Here is a 19,527-nt window from a genome sequence, read left to right on the forward strand (position 1 = left end):
TCTTGTGGCTTGTAATTCTTTGTACAAGGTTGGCAGTTTCTCCCATGGACTGGAGTCAAAGACAGTGTCACTTTGGGCTCTGTGCCAGGGTCTCAGAACCTCCTGCCAGGGTTCTGAACCCCTCTGCCAGCGTCTCAGACCATCCAGGGCAGCCAAAGGGATGCCCTGGACTCCAACAGACACCTGCTTACAGAATGGATGAATGTATGGGGTTACAAAAATTCTTGGGTCAAAACATGGATGCCCACAGGGCAACAAATGGGTTTGTTTTTCCATGGGTGAAACCCCAAAATGGAAAAAGGAACAAAATTTGATGCAAGACTTAATACAGGAGCAAATAATAGTAAATAAACAAAGAAAACAGGTACAGCAACCCACCCCAGAGCCAACTCCCCGCAGAGGTTTATATGCAAACCTCAAACAACAACTAGAATACGAAACAGACATTCCAAAATTAGGAAAGAACTTGTTTGTAGATCTAGGAGAAAGAATCAGTAAAGAACTAAATGTTACCAACTGCTAGGTTTGTGGGGGAGCTTTAATGCCCAAAGAGGGGCCATGCAAAAGTAGTAGCCTAGGTCTAGCTGAACTTCTCAAATGGAACAGAACCAACACAAAAGGAGAAAACCAACCAGAAGGGTGGATATTAAGTTCAAAAATTACAGGAGAGGAGTGCCTCTGGTGTACGGAAAAAGAATTCCTGGACAAGGTAGGACAAACTTACAGCAAAAGATAAAAAGTTCATAATGGAACTTTCACACGGTGGATCCCTGAAAAACCAACACAATATTGGACCCAGAAGAAACTTTTCCTGTGTAATGACCCTGGGGAAAATCCTTATTATGGGATTTTTTTCCCATATTATATTATAACCCTGAAATATCTAAATTATGAGAAAACATGAAAAACCAAAGAAAAGGGTACTAGAAAGCACCTGATGGCTTATTCTGGATATGTGGGAAAAGGGCTTATGCAAAACTTCCTCCCCCATGGAAAGGAAGTTGCACTCGAGGAATTATACAACTGGGATTTTCCTGTTACCAAACCAAGACAGAAATAATTTTGGAATACTGGTGTATGATGCTTTAAAAAGAAACAAGAGAGAACTAATCAGAGAAATTGGAGGATACTGAAAGTGGGGCAATGAGGAGTAGCCTCCTGAACGAATTATACAGACATATGGTCTAGCCACCTGGGCACAAGATGGGAGTTGGGGTTATCAAACCCAAATCTATGAGTTAAACTGCATCATAAGACTCCAAGCAGTTGTGGAAATCATAATTAATGAAACAGCTGAGGCCATGGAGTTAATAGTCAGCCAACAAATGCAAACCAGAGTAGCAGTGTATCAAAATCAGTTAGCGCTAGACTATTTATTAGCAGAAGAAGGAAGTGTTTGCAGAAACACATTTGACTATTGTCTACAAATAGATGATAATGGGAATGCAGTTTTGGATATAGCCAGAAACATCCAGAAAAGAGTCCATGTACCAGTCCAAAAATGGGAATCTATAATAAATAAAGGATGACTAGATTTTTTTTTTTTTGTAATATCCTAGTTGAAAAAAGCAGGATTTTTAGTTCTATGTGGAATAACAAGTTTGATTTTTCTTCATGTTTAATCCCATGCCTTATCTGATTAATTACTTATGTGGTTCAAACATGCAACTAACAGTGCCCACTAATCCAGAGTCAGGAACTGTAGAAAAAAAGCAGAAAATTATGGTACTGAGAAAAATGAAGGATGATAAAAAGCTAGAGAAGGCATTTAAGATCTATGAAAGGTATCAATATACCACAAGTGCAGAAGTTCAAAAGTTGTAGCTCAAGCCAAATAAAGTAAGAAAGACAAAGGAGAGGAGTTGTTAAAAATGACCCAATAATATTGGCTTTCGCATTTATGTATAAGCTTTTACATGTTGTTATTGATTATAAGTATTCAAATATGGTGCAATTTATAACTTCTTTTAGCTGCTTGCTAATATAACATAATCTGTCATTTCAAGTATGAACCGTATAGCCCATGGAAATAGTAGTGTGATAAATATATTATATCTGTGTATACACTGTATAGCTTATAGAAATAGTGGTGTGATGAATGTATTATAATGTAGGCCTTAGCAAAACATGAAATGTTAAAAGCAGCTAAGAGAATGGTGTAAAGCAATTAGGTTGTTTCCCACATCTACTGACTGGCCTCTCCAAGTGTTAATGTAACAGTGACACAAACCAGAGCACTGGAGGAGAATTGGAGAAGATCTTGTTAACTCCTCATTATCAGGGAACTGTAAAACAGCAGGATGAAACCACAAGAAGGAATAAAATATATTAACCTGATCTGCAGGATGCCATGCAGATAAGCCAGAGTGTAAAACAAGAAAGAGTTCCTGCAACGTGGAAAGCTCCCAAGAATGTTTGAATAATACCTGAAACTTATGAATAGATATCTACCTCAGTAAAGTAACAGTATATAGATAACATTGTCTTAATTTACCGGTGTGTTCTTTGTTGGACATTGTCCCTTCTTATCCCCTTATTAAACTTTTAAAAATATTATAAAAATATTCTATTCATGAGCTTTTGTTTTTCTCATTAATGTAGAAAAAAACTCTTCATTTACACTTCATAGCAAATATTCCACTAGGAGAAGGTGAAGAAAGTTCACGTTCCACCACTTAGACCCTTGTAAAAAGGAGTTATGAATTCTAAAATGTCAACACTTGTTGCAGTTTCCTGCACATTCACATACTAGAACCTCATCTGGCATACTTCTTTCTCTCTCTTTTTTTTTTTTCCTGTTTTTCTCCACTGGTTATTGTAACAATGAAATAGGAAGGCAAGATAATTTTCATTTCTCTAAGCCAGCCATCTGTGTTCAGCTGTCTGTTCAGCTATCTTGAAAAAAGAAAAAAAACCCAAACAAAAACAATCTAAAGAGAAGACAGCCATGCCTGTGGCCTGGTGCCCATATTGTGAACAAAGACCCGTATTTATTATCTGTGATCTCTGAGTCTTACAATCCTTGTAGACTATATGTTCGCTCATTAAATTTCCATCCTTTGTTGTGGTTTGTAAATCTTAGAGAGTGTAAAATTGTTACAGATTACAGGCAAAGTTAATTTTGTCTGTCATTATCTGTCTGCTAATGCCATGGTCAATACTCTCAGTTGAGTCCACTTCATGGACATACAAAAGGAAATAGACTGAACTGCATCCTCCAAAGTACTTTGATTTTGGCAATTTCCTCATTGAGCTGACACAAAACAAGCATTCACCTTTCCCAGGCACATCTAGTAGCAAATTTTTTTCCTACCCTTTACCATTTTTTTTTTTTAAGAACCTTTGGCTTTCCTGCCTTGTTCTGATTCTAGACCTGTAAACTGAAAAGATCCTGTCATTGGTTCTGGAACAGATTTTGCCACCTAGTCAGCAGGGGAAGAAAGAAGCGAAACTTACAGCTTCAGGAGACAGGGAAATGAAGACTTGAGGCTTGGTCCTTGTCCAGCTTTCCATTATGGATTTATTATCTTTGTCTATAGTTTCCTTTACAATCTGCCTGAAGAACCAGTTAGTAAATTTTGTGTTCCTGGTATTTCACTATTCCATTTGCCCACAGAAGTAGACGGAGTCCCAAAGAATCACAATTGTGTAGATTTAAATTACTCTGCTGGGATCATCTTTTTCTAAGGGTGTGAAATCTCCAAGAAGAGGAGATCAAATCATTACAGTCAGACTTATTGAAAGCATTCTGGCAATAGAAAATCCTGTGTGAAGTATCTACATTTTTCTTCTTCAGAATTTCATGAACACCTTTTTTGCTTTGTGTGACTGTATCAACCAAAAAGACAAAACAAAACAAAACAAAGAAAAAAACCAACAACAACAAAAAGCCTCCACCACATTATACCAATGGCAGCACTTTGATTTAAAATTTCTGACTTGGCCTGAACAGGCCGACATTGTGTGAATTCTGAGTGGTAAAAGCAGACAGCTGATCTCCAAAGAAAAGAATTAAATGGTTACTTTCTCCTTTAAATAGAAACGGTCTGTATGCTTAAGGAGAATGTATCCCATCTGATCCACAACTCTGGGATGTAAAGTTGTAAAGTCTGGTGGCATGTTCCATAAATTCATGGATTACTTAGGGCACACTGTACTGCCATTATGAAGTGTTCTGATGTTTTCAAGTGAAAGTAAATATAAGTAAAAGCAGAAGTAAAACTCAACCGATGTGCGTGATATAAAACCCACTAAGCCTCATACTCTGGAAAGAAAACATAAATTTTGATTATGTTGAGCGTTTCATTCCATAAGAGCTCTTGTTGACATATGGTAAGATATGAAATAGGTCAGTTGAACAAATTTTCATATTTTGCTTTTTTCCTTTTGAGAAAGGGAAATGGAAGATCACAGCATCCTGAAGGCTAGCACAGGTAACCCAGACTAATCTTCACACCAGTCCTGCTGGCAACTCCTTCAGTAGTTTTGACAGCCAGATCAGGGCCAGTCAGGAGCAGGACCAAGAAATTCAGCCAGGTAGACGCTACAGTGCCATTCATTAGTCCTGGAAAAAGCAATTCAGAGCCTGACATCTATGTTCCAATGCTTGCCAAGCACATCCCAGGAGTGGCCACATGGGCACTGGCCTTCACAGCAGCAAACCAGAAGGAAAGCAGGAGACCTGTGTGAGCCAGTGTGAGCAGTAGGGAACACACAGCCATGGTCCTGGGAATCAGAAGGGTAAAAGCTGGAAAACTCATGCATTGGTGTAAGGACAGCTTAGTAGAGGAAGCAAAGGTTGCACACACAAGCAAAGCAAAATAAGGAATCTACAGCCTGCTTCCCATGGCTGGGCTGTGTTCAACATCTCCAGCAGAGCAGAGTCCCATCACACATCACAGTGACTTGGGAGGACAAATGCCATCACTTCAAATGTCCCTTGCTTCCTTCTTCTTCCCCACTTTACACACTGAGCCCAATGCCATATGGTCTGGAATGTCCCCTGGGTCAGCTTGGGTCACCTGTTCTGGCTGGGTCCCCTCCCATGTACTTCCAGTCCCCCCACTAGTGTGGCAGTAAGAAAAGCAGGAAAGGCCTTGACTCTGTGCAAGCCCTGCTTAACAATAGCAAAAACATCTCTGTATTATCAGCCCTGAGTTCAGCACAGATCAAAAACTCAGCTCCATAACAGTCCCTGGGAACAAATCAACTCTATCCCAGCCAAAACCAGCACACAGGCAAAGAACATGAACTGTGGAGATGGCCCCCTTGTTGATTCCCACTGGATTGTGTCAGTGCCTGGCAGCAGGGAAAGCACATGGAGCAGCTGGCAGTGTCCACACTGCACCAGTGCCTCACAAGAACTGATCTGCAAGGAAAAAAGAGCAGAACAGGAACAGCCAAACCCAAGCACAGCTCAGCGAACCTTTATTAGTGAAATTCACACATCTCACCCCAACGAGAGGGCTCTGCTGCTGCCCTGCAGCACAAGCCAGGCACAGGGATGCTCTGTGGGGGGACTCACTGCTGCCAGACAATTCTCAGGTTTGGGGGCAGCTCTGCAGCCACGAGTTCATCAATCTTGGTCCCATCTTTCACGGGGGTGCGATAGAAACCCAGCACATCCCCGGCGTGGCGCATCCGGTGCAGCTGGGAGTTGGGGACAGCGTGTCCCAGCTCTGCCACCAGCTGGGCCAGCAGGCGATGCTTCAGCCTGTTCTCCTGCAGAGGAGTCTGCTGCCAGTCCTCAGGAAGAGAGGGCCCAAAGACCTCCCTGATGTGGGACTCGAGGCAGCTCTGCAGGTCATCGCGAGGGAGGTAACTCTGGCTGCGTGGTGGGGGGCAGATCAGGCTGGGCTCATTCCTCTCCTCCTTCTCAGGAACTGCTCGGTCTGCTTCCACTACTCTTTCCTCCTTCCTGCTGGCACCAAAAGAGAAAGAGTTTCAGCCTCTGGGCTACTCAAGACAGCCTCAGAGCATTTTTGTATTTGTGATGTTTTAAACCACAATCAATCCAGACAGTTCACACATCCCATGGACTCATCGGTCTGTTATCCAGAAGTGCACAGGCTATCCCCAAGTGCTGCCTGGGGAAAAGCAGCTGGGGAAAAGCACTGTAGAACCATCACCCACCCACCTTATTTCATTGGTTAGTGAAAACAGCATTTTAACGAGATTAGTTATTTGTTTTCTGTTACAGCTCCATTTTCTAATTTGCTATGAATAAAAAGCATAACAGAAAATAGCCACTACTACAGAACAAAATCAGTGCCCACATGTAGAAAAAAATTATCACTGGTTTTCAGTAAAAAAATTTACTTTCTCATATGACATAATCTAGTCAACAACCTAAGCGTGGTTTCACGTAAAATGTTACAGAGGAACCATATTTCATTCCTGTGAAATTCGTTTTGCCACTCCTAACAAAAGCAGTATCACTTCTAAAGGCCCCAACCCCGCAACACCGCACGCGGTCGCCAGCAGTGCACCTCAGTGGGCGCTGGTTGCCCAGAGAACCAGTGGAGTCTCCTTCTCTAAAGACATTCAAAATCCGCCTGGACAAATCCTGAGGGATTTGCTCAAAGGATGTCGGGCTAAGTGACCTCCAGTGGGGAGAAGGCCAGAGGCCGTCCCTCCACCCCGTACCTGCGGCTGCTCCAGAACGCCCTGAGCCCCGTGGGGCTCCGCCGCGCCGCTGCCCGCACCGCCGCCATGCTGGGGGCACCTTCCCGCGGCCACCACGGGTGACGCATTTCTGCCGCACTCCGCAAAACCTCATGGGAAATGTAGTCCGTGCCCGCAAGCCAGCCCCCTCTGTGGGAAACGGAATGTGTGAAAATTTCCTTAGGAAAAGGCATTCTTTGATGCTTGGTCTTTGTGTGCTTTCAGGCCTAATCGACAGGAAGGGAGATTTAATCAAGCAGGCAAGAAACTGTAAGTGATGTCCAGATGTTGGAAAGCTCACAGACCCACAGAATATGCTGAATTGTAAGGGACCCGTCAGAATCATCGAGTCCCCCTCCTGGCCCTGCACAGTGCCATTCCCAAAAGTCACCCCATGTGCCCGAGACTATCATCCAAATGTTTCTTGAGCTGTGTCAGGCTTATGCCATTTCAGTGACTTCCTAAGTGTTACATTGCTTTTCCTCACTGAAAATCTAGCATGGAAACATATTTTCCAGCTGGTATATGTGTGATAAATGAATATGATTCATGCTAAATTAAATTTTAATATATCAATATTTTAGAAACATATTTGTTATGAAGCAATAAAAGAAATTAGGGTTACAAAGCAGATGGGCCCCTTTGCAGATGTTACATGTGAAAAAATAAGATATAGGATGTAGTTTTGAGATAAGTAGAATCCCAAAACAGAATCAGCCTTGGGATGAACAAAGAATTGACCTTGGAATGGACAAAGTTGGGACAGTTTCAAGTGTAGGATCTGAAGTTGTGGCTTTATCTATGGAATGCGAGGCTTGATTTTTGGAACATAATGCTTATTTACATAACGCAATGCTTAGTATGCACACGCAACCTGTAAGGTTATCCAAAGGACAACGAGGAAGTCTGCAAGCCTTCATCTGGAAAAGACCACCAAAACAACACAAGACCCCCTAGCAACAAGTGGAGCATGCACTGTGCAGTATAGTGACATAAATTTTAAGAATCGGAAATGGGAGGGGAAGTAATTACAGTAAGTAATAATGAATATGCACGAACATAACAGTATATAAGTATAGTTTGGATAACTCTGTTTTGTACATGAGGAGGGAGATTGCCCCTCTCTGTACCCCCATTAGTTTTGCTTATGCCTTGCCAGAACCTTAATCAGACTTAATTAACACTGCCAAATTTACTTTGTATATGCTTGTATTCATCTCAATTTAAAATTGCTGCTAAAATTTAATTTTGTTGTTTATGGGACTTCATTCATAACATATGGAAAGGCAAGATGTGATGCTACAGTGTCAGGTTTAATGAAAGAGCAAGTTCTGATGTCCTGTAACAGTGTACATATGAAAATAATGGTTGTCAGACCAAAGCACACATTGAGGTGCACAGCTGCAAGCCAATTTTCTGCCCAAAATCCCACTGGTATACCCACCCATATTGTAATGATATGCAAACTTCTCTGTTGTGATGCTCAGAAGATAGGCTAGAAATAAATCCCCATAGACCAATGTCTATGGAGCAGCCATATGTTTATTGCAGTACTGGTGGTGAGAGGGATATCTCGACTTAACTCACCCATCCTTGTCAAGTGCTGTGGTATATTTATGTAGTAAGTATTACTTAGAGTTACTATGTCATTATAACTTCATTATATAAGTGCCTGAACTACTACATGAGATAGTATGATCTCATGCTTATAAATAGTTCTTTTGCACTGTGCTTGCACCTCCCCAATTCAGGGGTCATCAGGAGTCTTTGATGAAGGCTTCCAAAGTCATCTTCACATCTAAACTTTTCAACTTTGTCTTTGAAGCATGTGCAGTTACAGTTTTCCTTGGTCTGTCTGGTCTTAACCAGCCTAAATTCTTTGTTTTGTGGCTAATTGGCTTTGCACTTGCCAATTTTTCATTAGTACTATACTTATCTATCTCTAAAGCTATCCACCTGGCACATTTTTCCTTCTTTTTTTTTTTTGTCTGTTCAGCATTAAGCAGCTTATGAACTATATACTAGCCATTACATCGCATAAAAAGTTGTTTATATCAGGTTATATAGGTATAAAAAGCTATTATTCAGGTTATATGTGTATTAGGTTATATGTGTATCAGGTTATAAAGGTATATAAAAAGTCATGATGTAGATTATATTGATCTCAGGTTATATAGATATATCAGGTTTGATCTATTGATATTGATATTGATCTCTTATAACTCAAGCTTGTAACTTTGGTCTAAGTTATGTAGGCATCAGTTGCTTTGCAAAATTTTTCAGTGAAAAATACTGGTGTATCAGCACTGCTGTTTATATGAATCCACGCTACAACCATTCACCAAGTCCAGACCTATAGATTTGATTATTTGCACTATATTCTTTCTCCCTATCCTGCAGGCCAGTACTCCTGGAGGGAAGTATAGCACAAGGATTGTTGGACAAACTTCATACCCTCCAGAACAACACCCTCTGCAACCTTGGACATTGGCATGTTTTTACCTCAGAGAACCCAGTGTTTGTCTGAAGAATGACGTCGTTTCTCCATTTGTTTGGCTCCTGCAGTGACCCTTTGGCCTTTACATAGACAGGTAAGATACCTGATTTCTCTTCTCTCCACAGCGCTGTCTTTCTTAGGGCCTTCCTCCCTCAGCCTCTCGTGTGGAGCTGCATGCCAAGGTCAGTGCTTGTAGGAAACCTTAGGAAGGTCAAGCCAGCCGGACAATCAGCAGAGAAACCTCTGAAGGACCTGACAATGCGGCCCAGTCAAAGGCCTTGTGCTTGTGTTCCTCTGTTTTCTTTCATGTTGCCCTTTCTGATCCATTCTTTTTTTTTTGCTGAAGGAAGCTGTGGCACACAACATGGACATAAAACCTTCCCTGCTTTACAATGTTTTACTTTACATTCTATTTCTCCCATCCCAGCAGAAAGACAAACCCCATGGTGTATTAAAGTTTCTCCACCACAATAGAGGCCTCTAATAGGGATTAAAAATACTTTTAAATAAGTACCTTATCAAAGACCCTGTTGAGACCAAGAAGGTACCATAATGGTGGTCTTCTTTTTCTAAGTCAGAGTTTGAGTCTTCTTGTTTCTGGTTTAGCTAGAAGCTGATACAGGAGGAAAGCTCTTGGAAGTATTTTATTTCCAGTCTCATCTGTAATATGGTCTCACAGACTATTAAAGAAAATCTGTGGGAGTCTTCTTGAAAAAAGGCAGTGTCAGATATTCAGATACACTTTAAATAATGCCCTGAAGCCCATCTTATATTTTTAACTCTTTCAGAAGTATATGTATTTCCAGATGGATAATTGCTGATGTGTGCCTTTCCAGGCCTCCTAACCCTTCAATCCAGCACTTCAAGCATAGGATTACAGGTTTTTGCAGAGATTTGGGGAACACAGAGATAAAAAGGTTCATGGATATGATGCTTTTTCACTTAATTTAGGAATAGCAGTCTTTTCAGATCAGAAAATGGAATGAAGAATCGTAATACATGATGTCGCTGTAAGGTGTTAGTATGCAGACCCATCACATTGATCATACTGTGCAGAAATTACTGGGATATTAAAATTACACTGGAAGAGTACATACTTCCATCACACATAATCATACTTTGCTGGTACTTGTACCTCTAAAAATAGGTTATAGTGTTTTTCTGTGTCCTTAAATAATCAAAGCAATAAACTTGCATCATGAGGGGAATGCAGTGCACTTATTACATTTAACCAAAAAACTAATCTAACATTTTGTTTTTAAAAAAGCAAGAAGGTAAACACTTCACTTCTATAAAGGGAGACATTTAACTGTTTATTACCTGTTTATCTGAGCAGTACATGGTCCCCCAAAAAGCATGATTAGGTGCTGCATGTATTGTATTGTATTGCATGTGCTGCTTTGTATTAAGTTTGCAAAATACAAACCAAAACAGATGTATGAACTGGACCAGCTTGCTGAAAGGTCCATTTATAGATGTGATTTCAGTGCTCAGGAACACTGGACACCAAGTCAGAAATTCTAAGAGAAAGCAGGCACAGCTTCCCAGAGGCTTACAAACAGAACAATAAAATGTAACTCTTTATCAGCTGTCTCAGTTTGAAAGACAAGCATCTGCTAGGGAGGGGCAGGGCGTCCCTTGGAATGGAGAATTTCTCCCTCCAAATTAGTACAATTTAGAAAATTAAAGGGGTTGTCAGGCAGAGGTATGGGGATAGGAATAACAGTTCTTTAGTAGTATGTATAACAATGCAAAGAAACAACAATAACTACAGCATTAATAAGCAGAACCAGGAACCCAACAACAGCTTCCCTGACCACAGATACTTTCCCCTTCGGTGCATTTCCGCTCACAGCCAGCAGGGGCACTGCTGGCTCCCGGTGGGCAGGCCAGGTGCGATGATCCCCATGTGGCTGTAGGGGGCGCTGTGGTGTGGGCTCAGGGAGCACGTGGTAACGGCGGCTTTGTCCCAGACCTGAGGAGATGGATCAGAAACTCTGGAGCTGAGGCTGAAGACGCAGGAGGTCTGAGCAGGCAGGGTGTGTGCGCTACAGAGTGGCGAAAAAGTGCCAAAGAAACAGCAGGGGGGTGGGACAACAGCGACTCCATTCCCAACACCGCAACAGGCCCCTCCTCCGGTGAGGCAGCTGGTAACAAAGTCCCAGTTCAGTGGCTGCTCCCAGGAACAGAGGCTCACCCCACACCAGAAGAAACAGGACCAAGCTGGACTTCTGTAGTGGGAGTGAGTTCTTTTCTCCAAGCAGCAGCTACACGGCTCTCCTCTGAAGGTTCAGATTGAGTGAGTTGATCTTCCCCTCCCCCACCCAGCCATCAGTGCTTCTCAGCAACACAATGGGAAAAAATTTCACTAGCAACAACTAAATAAAAAAGGAAAGAAAACAACATAAGCAACATCAGCATTTAAAAATCACTGTCGTTCCTGGCTTCTTAGCCAGCAACATGGCATTCCCAGCTTGCCATGAAGAACAAAGTCATGAGAAGGGACACTGATGTTGCTGACCTTTAGCCTATAGGTGCATGGCTGATAAACTGGCTGATAGTGTGGCCAAAAGCTGCCAAAGCTGTCAGGACAGATAATCTGTGGAAATTAAGTTACTCCGGAATGAAGATGTGCAGTGAAGAAGCACAGACCATGCATTTTTGGCAGGTGTGTCTTTTACTGAAAATTATACAGAGTCACTTGTTGGGCCCTGCTGTCTGCTGAATTTGGATACGATGTCTGTAAAGCTGGTGTGGAAATACACAAAATGAGACTCTGACTTTGGGAGAGAAACTGCCAATGCCTTTGTAACTACAACTCTCTCTCAGAAAATTACCTTTTTTATTTTGTGAAATACTACCCTCTCTATACTAAAGTAAGCCAAGGTTAAATTCCACCACTCAGAACTTGATTTTACCTCAGGTTCCTGTTAAAATGCCTCAATTTTGATTGGAGAAGGGCCTGAGAAACCTGGTCTAATAAGATCTGCTTTGAGTGGGGTTGGATCAAAATTATAACATCTGTGCCAAAGCATGAACATGGGAGTATCTTTTTTTGTCAAATATGGTAAGGAAAGACAGATCTGCTGTGGAAAATAGGGTTATTTAATTCATGTTCTATAAATAATTATAGAGTGGAAACTGTAATATATTGTATAAAGGTATGTGTGTCTGCTCAACCCGCACGTTTCACGGACTTCTGTAAAGCACCTCTCCTGATCTCCCTGGTCCAAAAATAGAAGGTGAGAACACGAGGCACTGATGAGACAATGAACACGGACCAACCTACCCCTGCCTACGTGCAGTGAAAATTACCAGTACTTACACCAGTCGAATGCTACGTGCAGAGGAATCATCACACACTTCTACGACGGTTCAATTACTCAAAGCAAGGACTAACTCTGGACATTAGCATTTGAATGGGCCAAGGGATTCTTTCAGAATAAACAAACTTAATGGTCGGTGCTTAGTGAAAACAACGGGAGAAGGGCTGCCAAGGGTAAAATTAAGGGTATTTAAGTTAAGCCTCTAGGTGGGCAAGGTGTGAACCCAGCTAGAGACACCGACTGCCAGGGTCCGTGTCTCTGGGTCACCCTTGACTCATTTTTTCCCAGGAGAAATTCTGTCAAGTAAGTGTCGCTGTTTGTGGGGTTTTGTTTTTTTATTACTTAAAATTCTGTAATTTGATTCCAAATTTTGTGATTTGAATTTTAATAAACCAAATTATTGAATTTGGTAATAAATTGTCCTGGCATTTATAACATCTGCCAATCAGAAAAACAAAGAGTGGGACACAGGAAGAAGAGACTATTAACAAAAGTATCTGTAGAAAGGTTATTTATTTTGCAGAAAGTTTGCTTGTAAATAACTTTATTAAAAATGTAAAACAATTCAGCCTGTATCCAGACAAACTGCTGCTGAAATACCCAATCTGGTGATTCACAGCTCCCCACCACAGGAAGAAAGGCTTTTCTCTCTTCAAAAGTGCCTTCTCACTAGGACATTGATGCCTACTGGAGTTAGATAATCTTCTTAGGCTTCTAATCTAGTAGAGACCTGTCATTTTTTGGCCTCTGTTCTGCCAGCATCATGCTTTTGTTGGACATGCTTTGGAAACAAATGTGGGTTTTGTTTAAGTTAATAACTCTCCCTGAACTGTCTTGGACAATAAAGCCTTGGATGTTGCTGATGGACCATCAAGAAAGACTCCTCTTGTGTAAGCAGCAGCTGCTGCACTGAAGAATAGTCTCCCAACTATTGGGAACAAACCAACACCCAAGGAAATCCATACTGTTTGTTTCAAAAGTTTGTTTTAAAGTGAAAGAAACCAAGGTCTTAAGGCTATATTTCAGGGAGCAAATACTCCGCTTTGAACTTCTGTAGTCTGAGATGGGGCAACTCAGCTCCACTTCCCTTGGAGAAAAGAGAGGGGAAAGGCTTTTGGATGTTTGGAACTGCATTTTTAGCCTGAACTGCAGAACAAAATCCAACAGGAATTAAGAATTCATGGTAGCCTCCCATTCTCTGTTCTGAGGGTGATATGCACTTCTCTAACTTAAAATTTCTAGTAAAATATGCAGCACAGATAAGAGAAACAAGACTGTTATAAATACGTAGCCAATCCAATTAATAAAAATGAATTTTATTAATAATTTACAAAAATAAAATTTGGAAACAAAATCTGCAAAACGAAAAAGCCACAAACAAAGTCAGTGTCCGGCCCAGGATCGGCACTGGGTGAACCTAGCTCCGGCCTCTATTGCACTATAGCTCCCCTGTTCACAATTTCAGTCCCAGCAGAGTTAGTTTATATACAGGATTTTTTGGCTGGACAGGGCATTTCTTCATACTTCTTTGTCTTTTTCCCGCTCTTGCTCTATATTCATGAAATTCTGTTGTTACTGCCAGACGGTTAATCAACGGATTTCCAAGAAGAGATGAATACTTGATTTGATTTCTGGGAATCCTGTATTGGGACACACACCTGGATGATGGAGTCTAAATCCATATCTAGTGATAATTGTAGGTTGTTGGTGAGTCCATCTCTTGAGTATGCAGAGTATTATCTCTTCCCGTAGCTACCTTCCTTTCTGTTGTAAATCATGGTCCTTGCCCAAGCTTCAAGCAAGGGTGTTTTTCAATTCTTAATCCTTTTTCACTTTATTTCCAAGCCTGGGTGACTGCTACCGTATTCTTCCTAAAATGTAGCTGAACTTATACCGTTGATACATCATATTACATAAACATGGATGCTTATGCATTTATATTGCATGAACATGAATTACATCATATATTACAAAGACTCAATCTGCTCATGGAAGATTGGAAGGCAGCAGCAGGAGTCCCATCCTGGGATGCCCCATTGGCAGGGTGGGCACTTGAATACCTGAGTAAATCAGAACAGCTCCCTGCTGGCTCAGCAAAACAGCACCTCTGTTGTGAAGGTGAGCTGTGCACTTTAGAAAACTGTCCCAGAAGTACATAAAGAATTTATTAACCTGCTTCTAGCACAAAGAAGTCTGTTCTCAGCTGATTTATATGAAACTCTCACAGTGGCAAGTTCAAGCCCTGGGCCCTCTGCACATTGTTTGGTCTTACAGTCAAATTCTGTCACCTCTCATGCCATGAAAATTTTCTTCTAGTTTGGAAGGGATGCCTCAAATTCATGTTCCTAATTTTCAGCTATGAGGCTCAGTGAAATGATTAACCTCTCCTGGACTTTTGAAATGTGAAGTACTACTGGACAAACAGGAAAATAACTTTGAGACAAATGGATATATAATTTTCCCACATCAAAACATTTATTAACTAGATACAGTTTCTTTCATGCTTTCTTGCTTTCCCCGCTTCCTTTTTCCATTGCCTGTCCCATTTCTTGCTGTAAGATTTTCTTTGCAAGAAGGAGTATAAATGGAAAGAACAGAGCACTGTCCTGGATTTGTACAATACAAGGATGTAAAAGAGAGACGAGCAAGCCCACTGCACTGAAACATTCACAGCTGAAGATACAGAAACCAGTTGTATGTGCAGGCACTTGGTGGAATAAATATACATTGACACTCAAATCCTGACACCCAAACCCCGCTGCAGTGAAGCCAGAGGAGAGATTTGCCCATCTGCCATGGTATGACTACCCTGGCATCTCCAGGGCTTTCAGCAGCTGGGAACAAAACATGGTTTTGCCTCTGCCATTCTTCCGGTGTCCTCTGCCAGAAGGCCTAAAGGCCTTGTCTTTGGAATGGCATGGAATTCACAAGCAATTTTAACTCACTCTAATTTCCAAAGATGTTCTAAAAGCTGATTACTTGACAGCAAAGCACTACTGTGATGCTGTTTCTCAGCTAACCTGAACTGTGCCTTTGTGCTGTGTAACCGATACCCAATGTGCTGGCAGAGGGAGGGTTGCCATTTTCTTTGGTTTCATCTCTCAGGAGTTTTAGGTATTTCTCACCTATAATCAGGCTTGTTAAGAACTTAAGGCATCAATCACCTGGGAGAGAACTAGGAGAATAAAATTCAAAGTAGAGCCCTTCCATTACTTTTCCATTTTCTTTTCCAAAAACAAAAACCCAAACAACTCCCACTGATGAAACTCAACAAAAAATATTTTCTTTGTTCATTCCAAAGCAAGAAATATAGTTTTTAAAAATAGTTCAACCAAATGCCACCTCGAAGTGAATTTGATTCAAAGCTCACTAAAGCCAAAGTGGGCTTTTCATCAGGTACACCAAATTTTTGCCTGTTTTAATTCAGTATGAGGTCTCTTGTCATTTGCAAGGTTTTATATTTAAAATATAATAATAATAATATAATAAGTGCCCACAGCCCTGGTGCAAAGTACCTATCCCAGATGTCTAACAATCAGGACACATGGGCACTGTCAGAGTGGCTCTTTGATGTGCTGTGCTGTTGTTGCTTGTTCTTGTGAACAACTGTCTTTCCCACAGGTACTTTGCTTTCTGCCAGGAGCAGTGAATGAACCACTCCAGCTGAGCTGTGAATTACAGCTCCAGAATGAACAAAGATCCTGCACAACAACAGCACCTGATCTAGTATTTCCTTTGCCTCTGTGCTGGGGGAAAGTCAAGGTAAATTCATGTTGAATGTCTAAGTTCATCCAGTGACTTGATAAAATCTTTTTTAATGGATCCAGTACAATGAGTGATGATCCCCAACACAACAATCATTGTGTACAATGTGTGTCATGTATGAATGAAAATGTGCATGTGTGACCCCTCTGTGTGTCACCAGTGTCTGTGAGTCTGTTTGCCTATCCCTACTCTCAGAGGTGACCTTTAATGAAGCAGCAGAGGTTTTGTTCTTAAGAGCCTCTGGTGGAAACAAAAGAAGTGGGAATGGTGGAGGTGCAGTAACTAAAAAGAGTTCATAAATTTGAAGTATCTAGGCAGAATTTGTGGGAAAGTTCCTGCACTTCTGCTTTTGAAGGGTCTGCTCTAAACCACAGCTCTGGAACACAGACAGGTCAGAGATCAGACCTTAGTAAGGATGGGGAAATAGGGCCTTCCTCTCCTCATTAGCTTAAATTTGAAACATTCACTTTGTCCAAAATTTCTGTTGCCCTAAGATGAGGATTTTTGTAACCACTGTCCAGGAGAGTAGGCAGGAAAGCTGTGCATATGGTTGTTGTGAGATCTTTTCTTTGGGGATGGCCAAGGAGACTAAGCTACAATCCTTCGCTCTCCTCCCAGGTGATGCATGGTGATTAGTTCCAAGATCATATTAAATGGTGTCTGTATGTACATAAGCTGATTTTTAAAGAAAACTTGTACTTTTATTCTTTGTTCACATAGAGACACAGGATGCCCAGTGCAAGCAGCACAGGACCCAAGTTTGCACATTGTGCCTCTGCCCCATGGCAAGTCAAGTGCCCTGGGTGTTTTCTGTGTGGCAAGGCAGGAGAAGCTCACAGCAGTTTCGGGGGGTTGCTGTTCAGTTGGAGGCTGGAGTACATCCCCACGTGCCGCACCAGGTTGGGCTCCACCACGAAAGCATTCTCGTCCTTGCCTCGCAGCAGCGAGTAGAGGGCAGTGTCCTTGGCAAAGCCCTGGCGGCAGCGCAGCCCCTGCAGGTATCCCGAGGCCCGGCGTGCAGAGGCAGCAGGGAAGAGCATGGCGGGCGTGCAGCACTCGCTGGCTGGCACCACGTTGTAGAGCGCGGGGTGCAGGCGACGCAGCTCCAGCCCATAGTGCCGCCCCACCAGCTCCGACAGGGCCATGCTGTACAAGGCAAAGAATGCCACCAGGCACCAGCTGGGGCCTGCCCGCCCTGCGGCCCAGCAGTACACACAGGTCAGCACCGACCCCAGGAACATGCCCAGGCCCAGCCACTCCACGATTCTCATGGGCTCAGGGTTGAAGTAGCGCTGGAGCCTTTCGGGATGGTACAGCTTGAAGTAGAGAGCATGTCTGAGGTAGGGCTTGGAGAACCGGGCCGAGAAGAGGTGCTGCAAGACAGAAAATATCTCCTCCTCTGGCACAGCATCATCTTCCACAAGGAGGATGTGCTCTGGGTTGTACACCAACAGTGACTGCTCAAGGCAGAAGACATAGTCCTGCTTCTCCTTCTCAAACTGGTTCAGGCTGGGGTCAGGATTCTCTCCAGTTCTGTCACGACTGACTATAGGAAAGAGGCTGCTCAGCAGCCTAACGTCCTGATGGCTGCTGGGGTCTGACTCCACATTACAGAGCAGCATGCGGTGACTCTGGCAATGCATCCCACATTTCTGGAGGAGGCGGTGGAAGTGGGAGGCCGCTTGCAAGATGTAGTGGAAATCATTCTGCCTCTGCACTGTGATAATGGTGATCAGCAGCAAGGGCTGGAAGGTGTCACTGCCAGAGGCCTCGGAGGCATTTGGCATCTGCATCCTCTCAAAGTAATGGAGGGCATCCTGACTCTCCTGCTGGTTCTGCTCCAGGAACTCCTGGCTCATGGAGTTCAGGTGCCAACGCCACAGGTAGAAGTAAGAGTGGAGGAGCCGGTGGCAGATCAAAGGTGCCAGCACACCAAAAGTCACCACAGTCAGAGTGAGGAGATGGATGAAAGGGCTGGACCAATGGCACCACTTCCCACAAAGCTGCCAGTCTCAGTGTAACATAACTGCTGCAGAAGGAGGGCACTCCTGCACTGCTCATGCCCTCAGTTCTTCACTTCCAATGCATCCTTCTCCATGGACTGCAGGGTACCACTGGGGCCTTTGCTGCTAAACCTGCCCAGCCTAGAAAATATCTCTTCCTATTTTTTCTTCCTTTCTTGTCCAAGCCTAGAAAGGAAGAAAAAATGATGGTTACTGACATAGGAACTGACAGAGGGAAAGCAGGGGACTGGTCTCTGAATAAGCTAACAGACAAGGCTACTGTGGAATCCCTTATGCTGGAGGCATCACAGAATAGTCCTGGGAGGTTGAGGATAGATGAGCCAAACTTAGTTTCCAGCAAAAGACCCTTAAAGCCTTTTTAGCACATAGGAACTCTGATCTAACCTGAGCTCAAAAGGACTCAAAAGGACTTTGAGTGTTTGTTACTGTGCTTCTGTCCTAGGTTACAATGTAAGATATGCCCAAAGTATGGATTCTATCACCATCTTCACCAGCTGTTGGATCCAGGTGGGGCAGTCTTTCCCTTGCCCCCTCCCTCTGGACTATCTTCTGTTAATGGGCCATCAATGCCTTGCCACATGACTCACAGGTAACTCCCTCCGGGAGCTATCTTTGTTTAATGGGCAATCAAGGACCCACTGCATGACTCATAGAATGTTATCAGCCCGGTCTGAGAGGAGGGAGGAGCCAAGCATTCCCACCTGGATATAACCTGGGATTTGGGACAGCTCAGGAGGCCTTACCCGCTAGATTCCCAGAGGACAAGAGGTACCAGACCTTTCTACAGGATCAGTGCTTCAACAAGACCGCTTCATCTGGACTGCTACCACCACCCTAACTAACAGGGTGTCAGGTTGTATTCTCTCAGTGTTTTTTTGTGCTATTGCTTTTATTTTATTTTACTTTTTTCTCTCTCTCCTATTAAATTGTATTTCTGACTTGGAGTCTCTCACTGGTTTTGCTTTCAAACCAGCACAGCTTCAAACATGTAACAACAGGCAAGGTGGATGCAGGATATGTGAAAATCCCTTTTTGTTAAAGGCACAGAACTTAGGTACCCTTATCTGGTGACAGTGACATAATAATGATTAGATTACAGCCAAGAAGCAAACCCCAATCTCTTGTATCTTAGTCTAGCACATATTGGAGAGATAAATTTTTACCTCTTTGGAGGTACACATCCTTCACTCCTGCTGTTCACACACTTCCAAATGTTTGTTTTTTCACTCTCCTCCCTGGAGTGTGAAGCCAT

General features: G+C 42.7%; 2 protein-coding genes across 3 annotated transcripts; both read right to left on the minus strand.

Annotated features, from left to right (window-relative positions):
* Positions 1-5,410: 5,410 nt before the first annotated feature.
* Positions 5,411-6,751, minus strand: LOC134563836 (large ribosomal subunit protein mL50-like). 2 transcript variants are annotated; one of them, XM_063422178.1, is made up of 2 exons: positions 6,646-6,751; positions 5,411-5,917 (listed from the first exon to the last, which is right to left on the minus strand). In XM_063422178.1, exons 1-2 carry the CDS (start codon positions 6,711-6,713, stop codon positions 5,521-5,523), a joined length of 465 nt encoding a protein of 154 aa, XP_063278248.1. In that variant the 5' UTR covers positions 6,714-6,751; the 3' UTR covers positions 5,411-5,520. The 2 variants fall into 2 exon arrangements, with proteins under 2 accessions (XP_063278248.1, XP_063278247.1); XM_063422177.1 differs by having other exon boundaries at positions 5,411-5,920; positions 6,646-6,746.
* Positions 6,752-17,084: 10,333 nt separating this feature from the next.
* Positions 17,085-18,299, minus strand: LOC134563593 (post-GPI attachment to proteins factor 4-like). Its single transcript, XM_063421635.1, is given in 1 exon segment — positions 17,085-18,299. A coding segment is annotated over 1 exon segment (1,191 nt). The 5' UTR covers positions 18,276-18,299.
* Between the last annotated feature and the right edge of the window lie 1,228 nt (positions 18,300-19,527).

This window comes from Prinia subflava, chromosome Z (genome assembly GCF_021018805.1).
Source record: "Prinia subflava isolate CZ2003 ecotype Zambia chromosome Z, Cam_Psub_1.2, whole genome shotgun sequence".
Lineage (NCBI taxonomy): Eukaryota > Metazoa > Chordata > Aves > Passeriformes > Cisticolidae > Prinia > Prinia subflava.

Bases quoted from the DNA above. Each gene is read 5' to 3' on its own strand.
- LOC134563836 (XM_063422177.1), bottom strand. From the start codon at position 6,713: ATGGCGGCGGTGCGGGCAGCGGCGCGGCGGAGCCCCACGGGGCTCAGG. The intron at 5,921-6,645 runs GTACGGGGTGGA...TTTTGGTGCCAG, and splicing joins GCGTTCTGGAGCAGCCGCAG to CAGGAAGGAGGAAAGAGTAG.